The 25,556-nt window shown below is 36.2% G+C and overlaps 2 protein-coding genes and 2 long non-coding RNA genes across 9 annotated transcripts in view; 1 reads left to right on the plus strand and 3 right to left on the minus strand.

Annotated features, from left to right (window-relative positions):
- The first annotated feature begins 53 nt into the window (after positions 1–53).
- On the plus strand, positions 54–14,109 carry LOC111866182 (crossover junction endonuclease EME1). Of its 6 annotated transcripts, none has more exons than XM_023854879.2 (10): positions 54–509; positions 627–1,097; positions 3,352–3,436; positions 4,578–4,751; positions 5,832–6,002; positions 7,887–8,062; positions 9,359–9,592; positions 11,154–11,352; positions 12,215–12,271; positions 12,865–13,300. In XM_023854879.2, the coding sequence occupies exons 2-10, from the start codon at positions 655–657 to the stop codon at positions 12,979–12,981; spliced, it is 1,656 nt and encodes a 551-aa protein (XP_023710647.1). In that variant the 5' UTR covers positions 54–509; positions 627–654; the 3' UTR covers positions 12,982–13,300. The 6 variants fall into 6 exon arrangements, with proteins under 6 accessions (XP_023710647.1, XP_023710687.1, XP_023710667.1 ...); XM_023854919.2 differs by having other exon boundaries at positions 627–1,094; XM_023854899.2 differs by having other exon boundaries at positions 54–403.
- LOC111866211 lies at positions 2,293–11,221 on the minus strand. The gene is made up of 2 exons (XR_002843108.1): positions 11,139–11,221; positions 2,293–2,493 (listed from the first exon to the last, which is right to left on the minus strand). It is a non-coding gene; the product is annotated as an uncharacterized LOC111866211 (long non-coding RNA).
- LOC117282461 lies at positions 11,232–18,095 on the minus strand. Its single transcript, XR_004513198.1, has 2 exons — positions 17,598–18,095; positions 11,232–11,366 (listed from the first exon to the last, which is right to left on the minus strand). It is a non-coding gene; the product is annotated as an uncharacterized LOC117282461 (long non-coding RNA).
- A 4,232-nt stretch (positions 18,096–22,327) lies between these two features.
- The window catches only part of LOC111866101 (transcription factor Dp-1), a 28,455-nt gene continuing 25,226 nt past the window's right edge, over positions 22,328–25,556 (minus strand). Inside the window, exon 16 of the mRNA XM_033752183.1 lies at positions 22,328–25,005. Coding sequence (XP_033608074.1) covers positions 24,788–25,005 — 218 coding nt within the window. The 3' untranslated portion in view covers positions 22,328–24,787. The remainder of the gene's footprint in view (positions 25,006–25,556) is intronic.

Below are 25,556 nucleotides of genomic sequence, written 5' to 3' on the forward strand. Positions count from 1 at the left end.
AATCATTATTGCCAACTGAAGTTCCTTCAATGTAGCCAACACAAATTCTATTCCTCAATTTCTTTGTGTTGTGTTTCCACTATTTTGCCCACCCCTGGACATAGAGCCGAAAACGGGCATTCGTATTCGTATGTAGGGGATAGAAGAGAGTGGAAGTCCGTTAAACTAACCAGATAGATTCTTTTTGTGAGCACAGTAATTTCATATATATATTGAACGCATAAGAAAGTAATTTATAACGCAACATCCGCACTATGGGAGGAACGCCGACGGTGGCACTTCTTAACCGTTTAAACGCGTTTAAATGTACACCGACCGTTCAAAACGTAAGAGTTGATGTTGATGCCGAACGCACAGGGTTGTAACGCGGTCATAACTGGCGGTACCACTGTAGAGTTAACAGGTTAACATCAATTGGCAGCAGGGTGTAGCATATGAAAGTTGCGCTTTTAGATATGTGTTATTGCGGTTGTATTACGAATGGTGCCATTTGACTATAGCTGCACATGGTAGGTGTGTTTAATTACGGTTGTCATGTTTTTCACGTTCCACTCTTCGTAATATTGTGCACATCTACTAGTATGTGAAATGAATATGAATTTTTAATAATTTGAGGTTATTTTCAGGTATTTAATTTGAAAAGGTGGCCCCAAAATGGACAGTTCTGTTATTTTGGTATCAAGTGAATCCAGTGCACCAAGTTCTCCAATGCATGGAATTCATTCCAAGCACACACCAGATTATAGTAATGAACAGCATTCTGATAGTGATGCCAGAAGTGACATTACAGTAGATTATTATATGCCAATTAATGTGAGAAAGTCGCCAGAGGTTGATCATGATTCATCCACAACTTCTTCGTTACCCAAGGTTAACACCAACACCACCATGGACTGTCCTGAAGTGCAATTTTCTGACAGTGATGCTAGAAGTGATACTATCGTGGATTATTATCCACCACCAAATTTTATAAACGACTTGGTATTGAAGACTGAAAGTCGAGGGAACGATATTTCAGGAAGCTGTTCCGCTGGTGTCTTGCATAAAGCTTGGAGAGAAACACAGTTGGTGGACTGTGAGGGCTCTGATGATAGGTAGTATGTAGAATTTATTAGCTTTAAGTGGTTATTAGAAGGGGAGGGGGATTTTTAAATTAACATTTAATATTGAAACATAATGGATCTAGCGAAAAACAGGACACATGCTATGTTATGCCTATCTGAGTAACAATCAGTTGTTAGCAAATGAGTCAGAATTAGTTTCATTTTTTTTGTAAGTAGTATTATAATGGTTATTTATTTGTAAACTTAATACACAGATGACTTGGACCAAAGGTATTGTATTTCGTTTATTTTTTCAATAGTTAAAATTGCTCACAAGGAATTGAATAAATTGGAAATTATCATTGATTTGATGTATGATATTTGTGAATATTACATGTATCAGATTCAGATACATTGGATTTTATTATGTATGGCTTGTACAGAGGAGAGTGAATGTATTCTTATACACTACTTTTGTCTTTGAAGCTACTGATCAGATTTTAGTGAAATCTGATGCTGAGGCTCTGCATATTCTTATCTGGGTTTGTATTGGCCAGACATAATGGCTATCTTACAAAAGCTCAAAGTTTACTGATTATATGGAACATGGGAATAGTTGCAGGCTTCCCACTGTGGCGGCCCAGATTTGATCCTAGGTCAAGCCATGTAGGATCTGTGGTGCTTTTGGTTTCCCTCGTCATTTCTCATTCCAGCTGTTCCATATTCATTAATCATTACAACACTGGTGCTATGCTTATTTATTTATTTACTTCATATCCATGGATCATTATACATGATATAGGACAAGTTAAATGTTATCCTCATACTGGTAGCATTTTTAAATAAGAAATTAAAAAAAAAATAAAAAGGCTCAATGTACAAACCAGATTGTACACATCACATATGATTCACACTGAGACCTACATCTTTGATTAGAAACTTTTACTGTTAGTGTAGTTAGTATTTTTTATATTTTATAACTACAGTGTGAATAACTTTTCGGTGTTGGTTACAGTTACACCCTGAATAGAGTTCCATTTCTAATTCCATTCATAGTCTCTCCAGGCTTGAAGTACATTATTTGCTAACTAATTCATTCTAGTACCAGTTCAGTAACAGCAAAGTAAAACTGCAGTGAATATGGGAAAATAAATCTTAATGTCAAATAACAGATCAGCATTGCAATGAATAAACATCTAGGCCAATGAGACAGATAACATTATAAGGAAAAATAATTTATAACTCTATGTAGTATCAATATCTTTATTAGTTTGTAGCTTCACATGATTTGAAAGATATGGAAAGAACTGGTTAAGGCCCATTTCATAGTATTATCCTGGCATTTGACTAGAGGAACTGTGAAGAATCATAAAAGCCTCAGTCAGGACAGCTGGTGTCTGAATAGCTTTTAAATCTGAAGAGATGTGTGCATGCTGGTCATCGGAAATACCTGAAATAAGTTCCACAACAACTTTTGTACATAGTTTGTCAAAGGTTTAAATATGCTATAGAGTTCGGTAACGTATCCATCAACACAACCAGGAAAACATTTTATTCAGTTTATGAGGTACTGATTTTAATTGTGATACAGTTTTCCTTGTTGTGTTGACAGATACATTACCTAACCATAGTTATGACACAGAACAGGATGCACACTATAAAAATAGATTAAATACACTGTTTGCTGACCAATTCAATTGTCATCTGTATGGGAATACAGACTTTTTATCACCAGAAGAGTCATGTCAGCAATATGAGAACTTCAGGGCCAACAAGATATGCAAAATCACAATGGAAACCATGAAGCAGACAGCAAGTAGAGCTCTGTTTGCTGCCTACTTAGCTTGTGTTTTGACCACAAGAATGGCGGTAGTATCCTCCTCCAGATGTTGGTTGACTCTTGCTGGACTACATGTCATTATATCCCACAAGACAGAACTTTCCAGTTTTTATTTGTTAGTGTCATTCCCAGATACATGAATTTTTGCCACATTCTTAAAGGAACCATTAGCTATCTGCATGTTGTGATTTTGCCCATTCTGGCATTGATACATTAACATATATTTACCATCCTCCTCACAAGCATCTAACAGAGCATCCGTGTTTTTCTTTATGGCATTTATGTTTTTCACTAATAAATTATCATCATTGTAGAGCAGAAGCAGATGGATCCCATTCTATTTCATTTCTTTTTCTTGTTTTCTTTGACCTTCCTAATGGTGCATTCCAAAGTTTAAACTAACGGTGATTAAGCATCTCAACATACAATGTCAGATTTGTAATAACACATTTGTTTCTGCTTTATTAGTCACTTAGATATGAGAGAAGCTATGCAAGGAAGGGACCAGCTTCCTTCTATTGGCAATGTTCTGGCTGAGGATTGTTCAGAGAAGGTATGCTAACATAAACACTGGGAGAGTTACAGTATATTGCAGACAAGCAGAAATACTCATTCTTTTATTGGGATGTGTTACTTTTCTTGCAGTTTCCCAATATATTAGTTGGTGCTTTAAAGTATGAATAACACTCAAATTTAGTATCTGAAGCTTATTCAGGTAATTTAAAAACTACACAAGAGTAATAGCAAATGTTGTAATATCTTTGCTTGTTCTGTATTAGGTCCAGGGTGTAAAAAAGTAAAGTCATAGCAAACTTAGTTCAGGTATACACTTCATCTGATTACAAAATGGTGAATGCTTCCCTTGAGTGATATATTTATTTGTCTGGAAACACAACACCCACAGGGGAAGAGGTCTGAGTTTTTAAGATCAGTTTTCTCAAACATCATACTCTTGTTCAGCATCTTCATGCCCAGTATAAGCTCCAATTTTATCAAATTGTTCATAAATATGTGCTGAGGGAAGTAGATGTCACTGCAGTAATTGTATTGAAATTCTCATTATGCTGAATTTAATAATAATGAAATTAATGCCATACCACTGGACAAGAATGTTAAAAACTTCCTATACCCAAAACTTACGTTCATGTGCACTGTGACAATTTACACTACTCCCATCTGCATATTTTATGTCCTAAACATCATCAGAGATTTTCAGTCGAATTGTATAAGAGACGTACTCAAAATGTTAGGCAAATTTCATTTTGGTTTCTGTTCATTGTTTTGTTATAATAATAAAAATTAACGAGAATACCCCAAAGAACATGAAAACCCTTTACACAAAGGTCAAAGCAGATGTTTTATAATTCTTGAAAAATGTTGTAAAACATTAACTATATTATAAACCATATAATTCACTGAAATATACAAACTTTATTTGAAACATTTTTCAGTAGTCTACCTTCATAAATTTCATATAAGGGCAGACTGTAGACAGTGTTACCTTTACTACTAATTAGCTTTGGTGGGGCTATTTACAAGGATAATAGTTAAATAACTGGACTTACCTATAACAAATTATCAGACCTCATATGAAAGATCCAGCAGGCCCTTCCTTTGACAATTTCTACTTGTTTTAAATATCAAATTATATATATATTATAATTTCAATTAAACTATAAATGCTTTCTGTTCAGGGACAGAAAAAACAAAGAGCCAAGAAGTCGGTAATTGGCATTGAGAAAGAAGGAAAGAGAGCCGAAAGAATGAAAAATAGGGCAATGATGAAGGCTGAGCAAGCTCAAAAGAAAGCTCTGAAGATGGCAGCTGCTGAAGCATATCGTTGTAAAAAGCCTGGAGAGTGTCTGAAGGTAAGTGGTTACTTTACGTTTAAATCTGTACTGACATTAATGCTGCAGTGGTTTGCAAAGTTTTAGACATTTGTCAATGCTACTGTTAATGTGTATTTAACTCACATGCCTTATCTTGTTTCAGTACTTTTATAACACCTGCAAGTTTGGAAATCTTTTCTGTAATTGTGTAGTACATGTAGTTTAAAAATGTGCTGCTATCACACACATTAATCATTGGTATTGTGTGATTGCCCTCAAAACCACATTCTTAGCACAGGCTTTGTTTTTATTTCATATTTTCCATCATGTTCGCACTCAGTTTTCTTTAAATATGATACCTTTGTGTTTTAAAACATTATACAATATGATAAATGAAAGAAAATTAGAAGTGTAAAGGGTAGAAAGGATGTCCTCAAATCCTGTCTCTTCAAGAGTTATAGTACATTACAAACTAAACTTAACCTTGAATGAGTGGAAAGAGGCTTCTCATCGTAAGAATATAAATAGGGCTAGTGTGGCTTTAGGGGATATCAGTGGATATACAGTAATACAGTATGAATAAAGGAAGATATATAGTATTAATATTTCTAACAAAGAAACTGAGAACAGTTAATGATAGATAAATGAGGTTATCTACAAAATATGTTAACAAAAGAACTGCATCCACTATGTGAAACATTCTTAAATGACAGTCTTTGTGGATATGTGAACAGCAAGACTATGCCATTTATTTTAATTTAAGAAGTATCAATTAAACATGAGTAAGTGTAAAATACAATCTGAATCATACTTAATCTATCAGTCATGAATGTTTCGGGATTGGCTTTTTCATATTTAGTTTGGTCAGTTATGCTAGCAGAAAATAAGATGATTCCTAATATATTTGTTAGGGAATAGATGTAACTAACTTCATGGAGCTGAATAAATGCAAAATATAGTTAATATAAATACAAATATCTTTTGATATAATAAAAACAAACTGATTTTAATGAAGCTGAAATGAAAGCTGACCAACAGAAAGCTTGTATTGTTGATGTGTATAATGTACATAAACTTAAACCAAATTGCATCTATATATTTTTGGTGTTATCTTTGCAGTATATACAGGTGTGTCTAGATCAGCAGTTACTGACTGCAGAATATGGAGGAGAGATCTTAGTATCATTACAGTCAGCAGAAATGCAGTACAATATACAATCAAATCTGGTGCCTTGTTCCATATTTTGGACCAGAGAGGTTCAAGAGCATTTTGTGGGTGAAGACATGGAGGTGAATATTAAGACTAGAGCTTTTTCCATGAATACTACATGTACCTTACTAAAACTAGAACGAGGCTGTCTTATATTGCAGAATTATGTGTAAACACTGAATGTGGTTGTATAGGAGTTACTTAAAATGGCACAAAATTGGTACAAATTTTACAGATTGTTCACCCTTTTATTGTGAAATCCCTGAAAACGTTCAGACCGAATTCTCTGTATTATATTTAAACATCCTGTTGCACTCCATACGATAAATGATATAATGATAAAAACTCTGTCTCAAGTGCAAACAATATATTTTGTGTCTTTGATCTTGTTCCCCTACACTACATGTTTCGGCCTCAGACGGCCATCATCACGTGTATAACACTCACGTCGCTGTCACACTGCACCCAGCTCAAAATTTAACATTTAAAAACACTTTCCTTGTTATTATCAACTTCTACTTCGTTGATAACTGTCTGGTTTGTAGATTATTTTATCTTACACACGTTAATTTTGACTTTGTTGTAATAGAAATATAATAAAATCTTTAGTTCTAATTTTAAAAACCTTTAAAATTAGTGTCTGGTTTGTAGATTATTTTATCTTACACACGTTAATTTTGACTTTGTTGTAATAGCACTATAATAAAATCTTTAGTTCTAATTTTAAAAACCTTTAAAANGATAATAACAAGGAAAGTGTTTTTAAATGTTAAATTTTGAGCTGGGTGCAGTGTGACAGCGACGTGAGTGTTATACACGTGATGATGGCCGTCTGAGGCCGAAACATGTAGTGTAGGGGAACAAGATCAAAGACACAAAATATATTGTTTGCACTTGAGACGGAGTTTTTATCATTATATCAATTCTCTGTTTCGTTGAAAAATTACTGCACCTTTAATTTTGACAAAATTTACACGTGATTTCATGATAGTTCATGAAAAACACATAAAAGAATTACTAGACAGAACACTTCTAAAAATTTATTTTACATTTTTCTGCTTCACTGAAGTAGAATTTAATAATCTGCCACTGCTGCATACACATACCCTATACACTGAATTATTTTTATTTTAGAAAGGAGCTGAAATGATTATTAATAATGTTCTTTTGAGACATAATATGTCTGGGAATGTGCAGAAAATTACATTATCATGGATTTTGATTTTGCTATTTTGTTAGTGAAACATAATTGAGGAGCTGTTTCAAGGAAATGGCTGCTCCGGTCTAGACAACTGAGATTAACGGCCATGGGGATCCGTTGCACTGACCACATTACATACTCTATCCGCTAAAGTTGGCACTAACTTGGCCGACAAGCGGCAGTCGCTCAGTCGGTATAGTTTGCTTGTGGACTACAGACAACAGAGGTTATTGAAACAATGTATATTAAGATGTGATTTTTAAAGCTGCAGAAGTTACAGACTGATGATATATTCTGGGTGATATGATTGATGTCAGTCTATGCTAGTGTGCAGTTTCTTGGGCTTAACAGTTAAGGAATAACCATATTTTTAAGATGAATTTATTTTAATGGCATGACATTGACAGCAGTTGAAATGATCAAGGTCTTAACTGCTTTAGAAGCCTGAGTAGCTCAGTCATTATAGCAGAAGGGTACAGGTTGAATAGCCAGGGTTCAATTCACATCAGGAACAAGAGATTTTTCTCTGTCCAGATTGACTCTGGGGCCCACCCAGCCTCCTATCCAATGGGTACTGGGGATTCTTTCCCAAGGAGTAAAGCAGCCAGGGCATGAAGCTGACCACTCACCTACATCTAGTGATAAGGTTAAGAATGGCAGAGCTGTATGTCTGTTCCTCCATACATCTTCATGGAGTGGCACTTAATTAATCAAGCACATGGACAACTTTACATTTACCTTTATTGGTTATATTATGTTTTAGGTGCATGTAAGAAGCAGGAAGGAAGAGGAGGAGGAAATATTGATTGTGTGGCACTGGGAGAAAGTGATGCGTCTTATTCATGCTGTGGATCTCACAAACCATATACAATCCTTGCAACTTACACTGCCTGGCAAGAAGCTTACACTTGTGGTATATGGTGTAGAGCAATATTTCAGGTCAGAACTCAACCTATACAGAACGTCACTCTGGCATGCATTCAGCTCAGCAACTTTCATTATGTGTCAAGCTTCCTGTTATCTGGTGTGTATGGGGAATGGTGTTTACTGGTTACATTTTCAGAAATTCAATGCATTTTTGCTTTTGTTCTTGTTTGGGAGGCTTCCTAGGCATATAGTGGACTGATGGGTGAAAGGATTCAGATACGTACACTGTAACAAACACAGCTTTACTCTAATGACATCAGCATGTGGGAAGATAATAGCAATATCGGTGGAGGCTAGAATTACCATATGATGGGAGAACATAAGTGCATTTTAAGTTTGTTTATGAATAGCTTCATAAAAATGGTAACTTTACTTTGAAATGTTTGTCAGCTAGATGAAGATTGTGGATGTCTGGATATTGAATAACTAATAGTTTACAGTACTTTCTTACATGTACCATTGTATGCAGAAATTGAAATGTCAGTGAAAAAATCTGAGTTATGCAGGTATCAATGTATGAAAGTTTGTAACGTTAAAAAATGCTCCCATTTGAAAGCTAATACTTATACAGCTGTCAAGAAATTCCCTGCTGTTATGGAACCTGAAGGTTCCATTCATAAAAGCCCACAAATGGACTGTGTCTCATGCCAATTCAGTTTAGTCCATACCTTCACACCCTAATTCTCTGTGATTCATGTGAATATTCTCACAGTGAATTATTTGTTATATTCAAATCTGTGTTTGTCTCATGGGTGATATTTTCTCAGTTCTCGGTCCATGCCGAGATGTTACGAGCAGGACAATTAGTGAGAGTTTGTGAGTGGAGTGGAGTGAGTTGGTTGGTGAGTGAGTGAGTTAGAGGACTGCTGTGGATCAGTCCTTGTGAGTTGTTACCGTTAGAAGCTGGTAGCTGAGGTACGGGGATATTTAGGGAACCCAGAGGAAGGGGAAAGTCCACTGTAAGCAGTTACCAGAAAACTGGTAACAGAAGGCTGAGAAGATTTAGTGTGTGCTATAAGGAATTGCAGAGTGTGTGAATGAGCGATAGTGCTATAGTTACTTGTAGTTATGATCTGTAAGTGTTCAATAAATCCAATAACCAATCCAAACCCCATCTCTAGTCACTCATATGCCTCACACTATTTTATCATGTAACATCTTCAACTTTCCTTTAACTAAGGAAGCAACTGTGAAAAATGTTTGTTATTAGTTTCTGGAAATCCTGTGTGCATTTGCATGTGGATGCACACGTGTGCCAGATGCGCATTCACACACATATATACACTAACAAATATGTCTGTTCATTAGGTACCACAATTCTTCCAAGAGACAAGAAGTACGAGCAAAAGTAGGAAAATTGAAAACCAGCAAGAAGACAGAAAACTTTGAAAATACTCCAAGAATATCTCGAGACAAATTTGACACTGCATTGACAGAACTTCAGCTGTTTGCTGATTGCTCCCACAGACTGGTGGAAAAGCCTCATGATCTGGGGACCTTCATCAGGCAGTTCTCCAAGGCTATTGCAGAGGTTCCTTTCAAGTTAGTAAAATATTTTTATTGGATGTAATTTGACAGGTCAGTGCTCTATTCAGAAAGTACTCACCGGTAATAAATAATATCCTTAATATGCTAAATATATTCATAGACTCTAAGAAAGCCTGTGATTCAGTGAGAAGGGAGGGAAGTACTGTACAATATTCTCATTGTTTGGGGTACCCATGAAACTTGTTAGGCTGATTAAAATGTGTTTAAATGAAACATAAAGTCCATATGAGTAAACATTTATCTGATAATTTTCCTGTCCAGAATGGTCTAAAACAAGGAGTTGCTTTTGAACTTTGCTTTAGAATATGCCATTAGAAAGGTTCAGGAAAACGAGGTGGGACTGAAATTAAATGGGACACATCAGCTGGTCTACGCTGAAGGTGTGAATCTACTGGATGATAACACATACCATAAACAAAAACTTTAATTGATGCTAGTGAGGAGGTTGGTCTAGAAGTAAACATATATGTTGCTGTCTCATCACCAAAATGCAGGGCAAAATCATTATATAGATAGCTAACAGATGCTTTCAAAATGTGGCACAGTCCAGATATTTTGGAACAACAGTAATAAATCAATATTTGATTCAGGTGGAAATTCAGTCCAGAATCTTTTGTCTCCTTGTCTGCTGTCTCAAAACATATAAATCAGAATATACAAGACCACAATTCTGCCTCTGGTTCTGTATGGATGTGAAACTTGGTCTCTAACATTAAGGGAGGAACACAGACTGAAGGTTTTTTGAGAACAGGGTGTTGATGAGAATATTTGGCCTTGAGAGATGAAGTGATGGGAGGTTGGAGAAAACTGAATAATGAGGAACTTCATAACTTTTGCTCTTCACAAAGTATAATTAGAATGATCAAGTCAGGTAGGATGAGATGGGCAGGGCATGTAGCATGAATGGGAAAGAGGAATGCATGTAGGATATTTGTGGGAAACTCAGAAAGAGACTACTAAGAAAACCAAGAAAGAAGAAATGGATGTTAGATAGGATGGGGTGGTATGGACTGGATTGATCTGGCTTAGGATAGGGACCAATGGAGGACTCGTGCGAGCACGGTAATGAAATTTCAGGTTTCATAAAATGTTGGGAAGTTCTTGAGTAGCTGCACAACTGGTGGTTTCTCAAGAAGTGTTCAGCTCCATGAAGTTTAATGGTGTCCAGCATGTGAAGCTAAATACTTGTTCACCATCTACTGCTATGGTCAGAAACTCTATAACCACATTCTTTCATGCCTTCACAACTTGATGCCTAAGCACATGGATGCTACCATTTTACTTTTTACCACCAAAGTTTAATCAATCACATCTTCGTATTGTGATTCTAAAGCATGAATCTTGCTTTACATGACACCTTTTATGCAATACAAAGCTTTTGCAACATGTTGAATTTACACTGAAGATGGGGGCAGTATGCTCCTCTGAAATGTTGATACCCACTTACCAGACTACATGGTGTCATAACCCGGACAATCAAACACTATCAGTAATAAACTCCTGTTTGTCATCTAAATGTTATGAGAATTGTAATAATTACTTATCTTGTTCGTAGACATGAGAAACAGAAACGAGAACAAGAAAAACTGGAGTGGTATGCTGCTGGAGATTCTCGTAACTGTGTTCGAGTAGATAAGAATGGTAATGGCCTCCTCAGACTCTGGCAGCAGCAGTTGTGTCAGTTTAATCGGGTTTCCATGGAGACAGCACAGGCAATCTCATCAGTTTACAGATCCCCTTGTGCTCTAATACAGGTACTTCCACTTCACTGGAACATTATTAGTATACATTTATAGCAATGAGCACTTATACTGAATCCAATCTTTTTTGTACAAAGCCCTTTTACTGTCTGTTGTGGGTTTACAAGTGAGTTGTACAACAGTGAACAGCAATAAAGCCAATCCATGGTTTTGTTGAATGCATAGCAGGATGAAGTGAGATTTGATGTTCTCACAGTGGTGAAGTGGTGAGTATGAAGATGAATGCCTTCTGAGATGTGACACCATGTGCTCTTCTGCTCTGAAGATGTAGGTAGTAGGTTTCTCTGAAACACTGGTAATTTTCTGCTATATTATGTGGCATCACATCCCAGAATACAGCAATCTTTCAAAAAGAACAGTTTGTGAATCCCCTGCTCAAAGTACACATTCACCAAACCAACCAATATATGAGTACAACATTTTCCAGATTTGTAAGGAACACCAGAGAAGAAAACCAGCTATAAGGTATCAACAACCACACTTTGTAGAAACCAAAACCAGTGTCCATTTTGACAGAATGGAAACCATAGCCAACATTCATAACTACTATCCCCACATCATCAGAGAAGCAACTGAAATAAATATCCAGAAAACAAACAAAGAAGATGGACTAACTTTCTACATTAACTTCTAAAACCAAACGGATAAAGTTACATGCTCATACACACACTATTCTAGAAGATGGCATCAGTGATGTTCACTAAAAGTTCTGAAAAATTATGTGAACACTTGAAAGCAGTCTTGTAGTTTTCATAACACAGATTCTCTTAAAAAAGAATTACCTGTATGTCTGACATATGATTTTCAGGGGTATGGACTGTGTGTTTTAACAGAGGTGGCTTTTTACATTTTATAGGCATATGAGAATTGTTCGAGTGAGACTGAATCGGAACTCATGTTGGAGTCCATCCAGGTAAATGTTAAAGTATCTTTACTAATATTTCTAATTACTAAATATGTAGATGACCACTGGTAATTTTGTATACTTGTATTCATGAGGTACCGATTTCAAATCTTACTTCAGCTGCTGGCTACCTAACTATTCTTTTTGATGGAGTGGGAAGGTATTGAAAGGGGATAAACTGTGGTGTAGTGTTCCATAATTTCCCATAGTAAATTTTCTGTAACATCCATGAGTCTTCTAAGTGTCTATACCAAGTGAATAAAACGTTCTTTCACACTTAAATTGGGTGTGAGATTAGTCCCACGGCTCAAAATGGGCTGCATTTGTTTCTTCCTTTAACTTTTCTGTGTGAACATTACACGTACATTGAGTTTACATATATATTTCAGTCTATATCAACGATAATTTCATGTAATGTATTTACAGTTATATTTTATAGTCTGGTAACTGTTGAAGTAAAAGCATATAAATGTGCTGATTAAGGAATTCCCACAGTCCAATGATGTAAGGTCTCAGTAGCAAGGTGGTCCTACAGTTTCCTATCTATATTCAAATCTTCATGCACAATTTGTCTTTGATTAAAACTGTGTGGCATTTTGCAGATACGTCGAGGAGTGGGACCACTCACCACAGTGAAGAAGGTTGGACCAGACTTAAGTAAAAAAATGTATACATTCTTCAGGTCATTTGATGGCAAAGCAACACTGTCTCAGGAATGACATGCATACTGCTACCTCTCTGAATGTTATAAAATACATTTGACAAATGTTACATGTTCCACTTTCTATACATATTCTGGTGTGAAGTTTGTACCTGTAGTGTTTCAATTTAAGTTTACTGTCTGTATGTGTTGGTTCCCTCCGGTCAATATGCAATGGGAAGATTACATATTTTTCAGTTACTTCAGTTCTGTGCATTATTTATGGATTCATCTCACCTTACTGATGTCATCATATAATTATTAATTGTACTGGAGTGTTTTTGCATATAGATGCACAGTAAATTGGCTGCAGAACACTACTGCTGTACAGAAAAGTTTGTTATATTTTTATTTATTGTACAGACATTTCACTATACTCTGAAACATGTATATGTATGGGTATGTCAGGTCCACTATTTAATGAACTGAAAGTATAAAGAAATTAAAACACATAGGAATTCTCACTGAAAGAGATGACAGCTAGCCTGTAGCCAAATGATTATGCCTAGTTTTATGATAACATGGTCTTAAGTATGCCTATGAAAGTTAACAACTGCTCTTATGATATGTTCCTTTGGCTACGTGGATTGCTATGTACTTTCAGCATGAACGAGAAAATAAAATTAGGCATTTTCGTTTTTGTGGGTTCACAATCATAAATACACTCAAAATTTCTCCTCCAAGAACAGAACCATGATATAGAGGTCAGTCCTTGAGAAGCTAACAGTTGCTCAACTAGTCAAAAAATTCCAAGCATTTTATGAAATCTGATGGCTCGCTATTGTGTTCACATGAGCCTGTAACTGGTCCCTATCCTTAGCTACACCTACATGAGTAACTGGAAGTACAGCTACAACTATAGACCAAATCATAACTAATATACCAGCTAAATACTATCATACTGAAGTAATAAATAGCCTACTTTCATATCATTTTGCACAACGTATAACTATTAATGTCTGTACCACAACAAACAAGATGTTACAAAGAGGTCAGGAATATATCAGAAGCCAGTATAATAGGTCCATGCTCATTAATACAAACTGAAACCTGGATTGAAGTGTCCAGGGAAAATGAGGTAGGAAAAATGGGACACTTTTTATAGCATTTTAACTATCTTTAATATAGCCTGTCCCAAAATAAGGAGAAATACCATAAGTACGTCAAAAAGCCCCTGGATATAAAAAGATGCTGTAATAGCAAGAACAAAACTAAAGGATTTGTACAACCTTTATATGCGAAGTAAGACTCAGGAACATAGAGATATCTATAAAGCATATAAAAAGGAATATAATGTAATATTAAAAAATGCAAAAGCAAACTACATTCAGAATATTATAACCAGATCAAATAACACTTCGAAAATATTGTGGGAATTTGTTAATAGAGAAAGAGGCTTACCAAAAAAACTCACTAGTAATATACACTTACAAGATGGAAATTAAATAGTCTCAAGTCCAAGTAGAACATGTAACATATTTAACAAAACCTTCATAGAAACTGTAAATAAACTTACACTTGACAAAAAATTATTACATCCACAAACTAGTAATAACAATATAAGCATAAATGATTCACTTGTCCTATTAGAAATAACAGAGAATGAATTGATTAAAGTAATTCAGGACATGAAGAATAAAAAATCAGCAGGACTTGATGACATCTCGCCATATCTGCTAAAAAAATGTACATCTTACATAATAAAGCCAATCTTAGAATTAATCAGTGCATCGATCAGAGAAGGCATCTTCCCTTCTAAACTTAAAAAATCAGTAGTCAAACCAATCTATAAAAACGGGATAAAAGAAGATGCAAATAACTATCATCCAATTACTCTTGTACCTGCCCTTTCAAAAGTTCTGAAAACTGTAATAGCTAACCAGTTAATAGCATTTTTAGAAAAACACAATATACTTAATACATCTCAGTTGGGATTTAGGAAAAATAAATCTACTATTGATGCAATTTCCACAATTATTGAAAACATACTAGATAGTTTGAATGATAAAATAAAATGCAACTGTGTACTATAGACTTATCAAAAGCTTTTGACTGTATTCAACATAACATTCTCATGGATAAATTATACAAATATGGAGTTCGTGGTATACCTCATAAGCTAATCAAATCCTATCTCAGAAACAGAACTCAACACATAAAAGTAACACACACAGAAGGCAATCGCATGAAAGAATATTTGTCAAGTAGCCCCCCAGTGAGATACAAAGTTCTCCAGGGATCGGTCCTTGGCCCATTACTCTTCAACTTGTATATAAATGATATCCCACATCTAACACAAGACAAAACATGACTTCAAATAATACAGGAGTGGTAAAGCAATACTTTGAGACAAATAATTTATTTATAAATCCATCTAAAATTCACTATATTCTCTTCCAGACAAAACAAGCAGGCAGGAAAGTAATCTAAAAATACTAATAAAGAACAGGGAAATATCAAATGTAAAAAGCACAAATTTTCTGGGGGTAGTAACAGATAGTACCTTGAGTTGGGAATTACATATTGAAAAAACCTGCAGTAGAATTAGCTGTAACCTATTCATAATTAACAGGCTATGTAAAATACTCTATTAAAATGAAAGAACAACATATTATGGATTGATCTAGCCTCATCTATCATATGGAATAATAATACGGGCACATAGTGCTAAGACCCTCACTAGAAGAATTTTTGTACTCCAAAAATGGGCAGTAAGATACACGTACATTGCAGGGCTAAAACATCTGGAATCATGCAGGGATAGCTTTAGAAATTTAAAGATACTAACAGTATACTCACTATACATACAAGAAACAATCCTATATGTAAAAAAAAAAAAGTGTAACTGCACAGTGAATGAACAAGTACATACATATAACAAAAGAAATAATGAAGACTGTATATGGGCACAGCTTAGAACTTTATAATAGTAATCCTTCAGTAGCTGGCTGTATCTTTTACAATATAAAACAAATAGAAAACAAAAACCAGTTCATAAGGGAATTTAAGAAGTTACTTATCACGAGGTGCTATTACTCAACTGAGGAGTATTTGAACAATTTCGCGAATATTGGCTACTGATATAAGCAGAAGTATACAGCACATAATGTATAAAATGTTGTATATCTTATATAATTTTTCTGTATTAAGATTCTTATAACTTAATAATGTATATTAGCTGAAAGACTTGTCCTATATCATTGTATCATAATCTACAGGATTAATAAAAGAATGAATGAATGGTGTGGATGCTTTACAGCATTGTATCGTCAGAAATGCTGCCGGTGAAGTTAAATAAATCATAAATATACTGAAGTGTACTCTCTTCTGGAATGTGATGTCATGTAGTCTGGTTGCAATCCACCGACGTTTCAGAGGACCGTGCTGCATGTAATGCTGTAGAATTTCGGCAAGGGTTTTTGTAACTTTTAGGTATTAAGTTATCTTGGGTTCACAGTGGAGAAGTTAGACGAAGGGTAATGTTTGTAGTACAATGCGGAGGAGCGACGTCAGTAGAAATTTGTCGCATTGCTTAGACCGCTGATTCACATGGAAGAGACTGAAAACACTGTACGGCCAAGGCGTACCAAGTGCCGACTCAGCGAGACGGCCTGAGGAGATCCAACCCTCTTTACCCAGCTGACCAACGAGAGACGGACACTTGGGGGAAAATTCGCTCTAGTGAAGAGGCGGAGCATACCCCAAAGACGGGTGTCAGCAGGGGGAAGGTTATAAAGTTTCGGACGCAACTGGGAGAGGGTCTATCATTGCGTCTATTATTGAATCGATCATGGAATCTTTTTGGATCAAACAATCAATCTTTTGATCGTCGTAACTGAGTGTAGTAGCCAGCCAGAACCATGGTCGTGCCAGACCAAGTGAGGGACACCATCAGCTTCCTACACCAAGTAAGTGGAACTGTTCATATCAGTCATGGATATACAGTGAGATATTATTAAAGTGTCATGTTACAGGGTTAGGGCAGAGAGAGAGTAGGCCCTGAGTAGGGACGTAGGAAGTACCTCGAAGGCTAGGGATGGTGAACCAAAGTGTATTTTTCTCTAAATTACAATGTGTACGTAACCGGCCACTGTCAGCCATGAAAGTGATATGTATAAAGTGTATATATTAGTGGACGAGAGTAGACCGAGTGAAGGGGATGTGTGGTGTTAATGACTTACCCCCAGTCACACCCTCTATTTCCCCGTTCTCCCGTACCTCCCTGTGTTATCGGGACTGGGAACTCACAGCCATGAGGTAGTTAACGAGTCAAGTACCAAGTGCTTAGCCTTGCAACTGGCCATTCCCCAAGGGCACAACGGCATGGATGGCGGAAGAGGTGGAGAGATTCCTCCACGCCCCCTGTCACCATGGTGTAACACTGCATCCATCCACATTGGCAACAGACAGGCCTGGCAAGAAATCAGTAACACACAGACTGTAAGCAGAGCCGCGTCGGTGGACTTTTACAGCATTATTTGGTGTTACATCCTTGAAGACTGTACACTTCATAATCACAGACAGATCATCCTTGAAGACTGTACACTTCATAGTCACGGACAGAACCTCAAATCCAATATAAATAAATTACATTCGATCCGTTTCCACCCTTGGATATACTATAAAGCTACCTACCTTATTAAGTGAATAGTCTAAAATAATTTTTGTCCTGCTTTTGTTAACGCATGTTAAACGGCTACTAACACACTGCTCCTGTGTGCGTAACCTAATGGTAATGGTAAAGGTTGGTAAAAGTGGTGAACTTTGTAAACGTTGCGACCGTTGCGACCTTTGCGACGAACTAGTGTTCCATGGCGTAGTTACGTAGTTTCCATTCGGCGTCGCCACAGTTGCGCACATGGATGATTAAATTCCCTCATATAGCCACTTATTACCAACATTCGACCGACGTCACCGTTCAAATTTTGAGAAAAGTTTTTGACGTTTTTGACGGTATTCGGCGCTTCGGCGCACACTGATGACCCCGATGACCCCGATGACAAGGCTGTAGCTGTGGTTGCTGTGGTGCCTATGGGATTTATTTGTAATTACATTTCATAGATCCAGTTGTATTCCAGTAGGGCTGGATATAAAATTTGTCACATACAAAGTCTTACATAGCGTGGGTACCGAAACGTCTTAGTTATGAAACCCACAGTAGTTGCTGATGAAATGTTTCCAGAAGGTGCTGGCCCTTATATGGATTTAGAAGAGGTAACTTAATGATATAATGTTCAGATAATATTTGCCCATTTTGACGAACGTATTTCAGTTCTTAATTTAATTTTGAGCCGGTGTTTTGGTAAAACAGTGGACTAAGATACTTCTAATTTTAATTCAACTCTTATTATACTACAGAAGTTGTAGAAATTTATTGAGAGGTACTAACCTAAAACTTACTGTATGACAATTTTGGATCAAACGGGTAAACAGAAATTGTATCTCGTTTGTATTCGGGAAATGTCTACCACAGATCTAGGCTGATTTTAGATTTTTGTGGTTTACTTTGCTCCCTTCATACAAATACTGGTGTAGTATCATGAATAATGATTACTTCCAGTCCTTTGCAGTCTTGCAGTTTCTGAGTGTTTGCAATGAATACATAATTTCAAACCATACGTTCGGGATTTTCAGAATTTATGTGGTTTCTGGAGGTTTTCAATTAGTACATAAATTTGTATCAGTTTTCTCTAGATTGTTGTTGCCCTTTAAATGTGTGCAGAATAGATAATTAATGATAGCCTAATATCAGTCTGTGACAATAATTTATCACACGTTCTTACATTTAATCAGAGATCTGAATTATGAAATTCTGTAATGCATATAGCTTGACCCTGTCCCATTGAGTGTTTATATTTTATGGTGAAACTCACTTCTTTTGCAGGCAGGGGGATCCAGTGGACTTCTGATGGATTTGGCAGCTAATGAAAAAGCAGTCCATGCTGATTTTTTCAATGGTAAACCAATATAATTTGTTGTAATAGTAATAGTTAATGTGAGTGAATGACTGAGAAGTTTTATTCATATTTTCCATCAAACTCTGTAGTTAGGCTTGACATAAGCGGAACTTAAATTTAACATTGAACTTACCCATTTGTATCTGCAGAGACTGAAACATTTCCTCGGTTGTTAACACATTTTACTTGCATTGGAGAGATACCTGGTTTGAATCTCAGCAAGGGTACAGAGTATCCAGATTCAATGTCTTTGTGATTTTGTCAGTGCCTCCAGGCAAATGTCAGGATGTTACAGTAAAATAAAACTCTATTCTATCATGTTCATAATTTACAAATAATCTTCAGCGTCTCTGCAATTATTCAATTTTTTTCTCACTATTTTTCAAGACACCTATTATTAGAAACCAGCTGTCACCGTTTCCTAACGATGACCACTTAGGTGCCATGATGTGGGGCTGCCTGGGTGTTATAAAAGGGGTCTCAGCTGAAAGGGAGAAGTTAGTGAGATAAAATTGGATAGTTAAGAGTTATATAGTGACGACAAATAATCACTCACACAGATAGTGACATAGTAATGATAGCTACAGAATTTAAAGTGATAATTGTGGCAAGAGAGATATATGTGGAGGAGTTGAGGAATTGATTAAGAAATTTAGTGTTACTGTTCGTTGTGTTAAAGTGATTGTGTAATTCATAACTTCCAAAGTGCACTCCCTTTCCCAGTCACCAAAGCAACCAGTATCCCTTGAGAAAAAGATCTTATCGACTAGTCATGGCATACATATCACCTATTCTGCTGGTGGATGTGAGAATCCTGTAGTCCAAAGGATCCCAGAGGCTGGTGTCATTGGGATTGTTGTAGCACTGTTATTATAACCTCTCAAAATATTATTTGCAGCATGTGTAACATGTAAACAAAAGTGTCTGCACTATACATGCGCACCATTCCTCAGCTGTCATGCAACAAAAGTGAAGTCACAGGTGCACTTGTTTTGCCATTTTCTAAACATTTAGGCATTGACTTTTGTTACACTGTAATGGTGTAAATTCTTTAAGTAATGGGGTACTGTCGAGGCATGAGAACAGTATGAAGCACCTCATCTGTTCATATCCTGTTGGAACCTGGCCAGCTGATACTATGTAATGGAATAAAAAGTGCATTTAAAGCTTTTCTTTTGCAGTATGCTGATTTTGTTCTTTATTTTCAGATTTTGATGATCTTTATGATGATGATGACCTTCAGTGAAGCAGCATTATCTCTATATCTACTGTGATACTCACTGCAGACTTCTACATCAGAATGTATTTAATGATTAAAACAATATGTATGTTCAGTTGTACAGTTCTACATTATATTAAAAGCAAATATTACTTGTAACTTATACTTTACACTGTGTGCTTATTTCCTCTTTCTGAAAAACATTGTTATGTATAAGATGGTGCAGATTAGTGATTATTTTAATCCCACTGACAATATGCAATTGTGAGCTTCATTTTGAATATGAATTGTTCATATCCCAAACACATCATCTTTGTGGATATCTCATTTATGCCAAATGCTTCGAAGAACTTCATTGTAGCTTCAGGCCATCTCCTGCCATGAGCAGCACATTAGATCAGTAATGGTATTTTCCTACCCTCTTAAGTCAGTTGTACCAAACAGATTTAAAATTCTATATGCATGAGATGCAGGGATAGTGGAATTGTTTAATTTAATTACCCCCCCCCCAATGCTCACTTTTTCTAACATTCCATTAGCTTCATAAATCCAATTGCATATATGAATATTTCAACATGCTGAATCTGTTCACTGCATTAACAATTTCTGGCCACCCATCAACTCCTGCAGTTGCTCAAAATCATGGAAACCGCTGGAACTTAATCTGAACTTTAAGGGACATGCTGAAGCACTTTATGGCCCATCTCCTTGAGAACGTCTTGCTGAAAATGGCTTATCAGTTCTTGTGAATGGATTCTCCCAATGTTCCTTCAGTAAAGGGGAGTTAATTGCTGGCAATCACTTTTCATTTGGTACAAAATCAACTTGGATAACCCAAAGTATCCCAGAAGCTGCTATGATTGCCGGCAGATGACTGAACTTATTTATGTAGTAGAACTTATGTGCTCCCATTGCTGTGACAGTGTTTTGCTTTCTGGGTTACTGTGGTGCCCAGTATTAGTCACAAGTTGCTCTCTCTTCAGAAAATTTTGGCACCCATCTAGCACTACCAGGAATTAATTAAATAATTTTCCTGAGGAGTAAAGCATGGCCAGCGTGTAAGGCTGACAACCTTACCACCATTTATCAGCTGATTGTCTAGATAATGTGGGACCCTCAACATCTCACAACCCTATGGGCCTTCACTGCCTGGTACAGGGATAGCTTTACCTTTTACTCATCTAGGACTGTTTTCCTATCAAACATCTCTCTGAACTCTGTTTCCATAACTAAAGTAAAGCATGCAATTTAACAGTGGTAACACTTGATTCTAATTTTGAACCTTAAAGGCGCGTCCACATTACTCATGCTTGTGCTCGTCGGGAGACTTGTCTGGCTTTTACTTGTGCCCGTAAATCTTCATCCACATTACTTCAGTTGCTCGCCAGGCTTCGATGCATGAGGATTCGTAAATTTACTAGTAGTGTGTATAGGTTGTAGTCATATTTTAATTTATCGGTTATAGTTTTTAAATTAATAATTTGCTTGTCTTGTGACTTGTCATATAGTCCACATTACTCGTGAGCATAGCGAGTCACACAAGCACAAGTAATGTGGACGTGCCTTCAGATGTACTGGATGGAAAATACCTAAGCAGAGATCCAGATAAACCTGCAAGGTGAGTAATCATAACATACTCCCTGGATGGGGTAAAAGAAAGGCTAAAATAAAGCTAGAAAAAATGTACTCTTTAAAAACCATTTACAAATGTGGACTTCTCCTGTTTCTGTTGCTCCCACTTGGAGCATCGGTCATCTGTGAAATACTGCGTTTCACTTCAGTTTCTTAATCTCAGATAGTTGGTACGACTCCTTGGACAGGGGATCAGCCTGCTGCAAGGCCACTGCGCAATACAAACACAGACATTCATGCACTGAGTGGGATTCAAATCTATGATCTCAGTGTCTGAGCAGGCAAAGACATATAAAAGTGGACTAAGTATTTTAAACCAGAAACCCTAGTTCAGTATTTGCAGGAGCAATGTTTCAAACAGAAGCTTTAAACTAAATTCTGCTGTGCATATTTGTTCAATATTGTAAATATGAACTTCCTTGGAAGATTTTCTAATTCCTTCAGTGGCAAAAAATATGAAGCAAATGATTTTTGGTTCATAGTGAGAATATATTTTTTCAAGCTCACTGAACAAAAATATGCACATAAAGACAAAGTTCATTTGGAGATAAAAAACATTTGCTGTGCAGACATCTTCAATTATTATTATTATTAATGTTGCAATTAAAAAATACAAACAATATGAGATTAACTTTATCTTCAGAAAAGTAAGGACCTCTTGACTGCCCAGAATAATCCAATGAACGTAAATTGTGATCTGAAATGTTGCATTGATATTTCCAGGATGAAGAATTTTTACATCTTTTAGAATTATTCAGAACATTCTCTAAATGCCATGTTTGTTACTTCATCTCAGTCCCAGTATGACTGCATCGGTAGTTTTCAGAGAGACCACTTCACTTATGTCCACTGTTCATTACTCATTGTGGGCAACCAATTAGCACCAATATTTAACCGTTAACACTGCATTGCCAGTAAAAATATACATGTGGTTTACAATTTTCAATACTTGCAAATCATATTTAACAATGATTATACAATCTACTTCATACTAAAAACAATAACTGCAACCAGGAGGACTTGTTAACATAAACCAGACATGATGCCTCCATCCAAAATACAACAGGAAAGTAATCATTTATATAATTAAAGGAAATGTTTTTGTAAAACATTTACTGTACATTTTCCATTTTGTATCACATAATACAAAGGTTGTATTGTGTTCATTCCTGAAGATGCAGTACTTTGGGAAACTTTAAAAAATACAAACAAGGCATTTCCATCTACTAAATAAATCTGTTACACTCAGTTCATCCCAAAAATTATGTAGAGGCAATGAGATCCCTTACTACACAGATGTGCAATCTAAAAGACTTTTATCCAAATCATTGGGCACATGATGTCCTGAGTTGCAACTTGACTGCCTCGGAATGAAAACTAACAAGAGGCGCTCCTCACACACACATGCACGCACACACACACACACACACAAAGGGAATATGTACATATCTATGCTAAATTATCCATTTTCTGTGACCCCTTCTTTGTCAAATGAAATCACAGATCTCACATGTTTCAAACTACTTGGATTTGTAATTACACCATGCAGTGTTTGGTCCAACAAACTCCTACACACTGATTCCATAAGGTTTTAAGCGCACAATTTTCAAAGTTATTTATATTAATGTTTATGGTCTGTAGCTTCTCAGCCTACATTTGTACATGATGAATTATGTGCATTACGAAGTGTAATAGATAATCAAGTATAAATCAGGGTTATTTGTACACCATAGTAGTTTTCTTTAATGCCTGTTACTACATGTGAAATATTCTACTTTGAACTGGATGAACTAATAAAACCAGAGACGAACATTTCTTTGGACATGAATTGCAATTACTCATTTTCATTGAAAAGTGCAATGCTATTTATGAAATGAAAAGTCAATAATCTGTATTGAACTGATTTCTGACCAGACTTCATGTAGAGTGCATGAAATGGCGGATACTTTGTGTTTTCATTCTGAAGGCAATATCCACAAAGATGCACCACAGCTTGTGAAACTGAACCCCATTACAACCACAGAAATTCAATTCTGTGCCATGATGTCACATCTGGGTGAGACTTCTCCATACTGTCTTTAACACAAACATCTATGCAATGTAAAACTGCTAGGTGCAGAAGAGTAGTTTTACATGTGATAGGTTATAGGAAAATTCTATTTTCTACATTACTCCTTTTAAAAACATTAATTAAAAAAAAATATCTCTTAAGTTATTCTGTGCTGTTATTCTGGACTGAAATGTATTCTTGCCCTTTAAATAAGGCTGTCACAAATATTACAGTAAGAGAAACTTTCCAACAAATGTTCAACCAGATCTCAGAAACTTTATGATGGCAGTACTAATAATGTTCTCCAACCATGTGTGTAATTTTCTGCCACAAAGTTTCTTACACAATAGACAATGGTCCCAATCTCAGTGGCATGAGCTCACTTGCTTCATCATGACACTATGGCTTCAATAATTCGGAGAAGAAAAGGTTCTGTACATATGCCTTAGCTCAATTGGCAATTGAATTTGGACGGCCTCAACTTGTTGAAATTTGGTTCGAGGGAACAGCCACAGTATTCCACCCCACAGGTTTACTGACATTACTGAACCACAACATTGCTGAGGATATCCACAAGCTGAGCAATGATTCAAACATCCTAACACATATGGGCACCAAACACCATTCTGAAGACATTTCCATAATAGAAGTCCTTTTCATGTCTGCATCAATTGAATGGTGAGAGATGAGTTGTACTCTTTGATTTGTAATTGTGAAAACAGGACTGCTGAACAGATCAAGCACCTCCCAACTTCTTTTTCAAGTTACTCTGAACTTACCCGCTGAGGAAGCACAGTTCATTATTCAATGCTAAAGCAGCGTGGCAAATATAACATGAAACATCCTTTCCTTACAGCCTCCTGTTCTTCAAGAAGAATAACATCAACCTGCAATTTGGTGATCAATTAAGCTCTTTAATTTTCTTCTGTTGGTTCTCTTCACTTCTCTTCATTATTTCAATGAATGGCTAGTTAACTTCCAGGTCACTGGAAATATCAGACTCTTCATCAGAAAAGTCATGTATGGAGGGTGACATTGGATCAGAAAGTGAGGTATGAGATGACTGACGCGACAGTTCACCCACACCTAAGTTTGCTTCCAGTTCCTCCACAGTTAGGGAAGCTGATGAACTTGGCCCTGCCCCCAGTTCAGGCAGCAAAGGATCAACTTGACCACTTGCCAATTCTGGAATAAAAACCATATTATTTTGCAAAGACAATGCCTTACAAGACATGTGTTTAGATACTGACAAAGCCAGCAATCTTAGGATAAGATGACAAGGTACTGAACATGGTTCACGTAACTGTACTAAGCAGACAGTGGGAATCTTGGATTAAACTAGAGGATATAAAGACATTTATAGGATTTGCACAAAATGCTAGAATACTTAATAATTTAATAGAAATGGATAGTACATTAAAATGATAATAAAATCACTATAAATTCAACTGGGACTGCTTTGAACATAGTACAGTAATGTGAGTATGGAGATGGTATAAATTTTAGTTGAAACATTTTTCGATGACTTATATTTAATGAAACGCAGGGAAAAAAATTATTACTATGCACTGTACTGTCAACATAGATTCGTCTGCAACTAAATACATCAGGGCCTATGACGTACACAAAAGTGCAAAGAATACATCTGAAAAATACAGCTACTCTTGCTTCACAGTAATTGATAATCAAAAGTGATGCTGAACAGCTAGATACAGCTGAGTGATTCATGTACATAT

The sequence above is a fragment of the Cryptotermes secundus genome, unplaced genomic scaffold, assembly GCF_002891405.2.
Source record: "Cryptotermes secundus unplaced genomic scaffold, Csec_1.0 scaffold1054, whole genome shotgun sequence".
Taxonomy (NCBI): Eukaryota; Metazoa; Arthropoda; class Insecta; order Blattodea; family Kalotermitidae; genus Cryptotermes; species Cryptotermes secundus.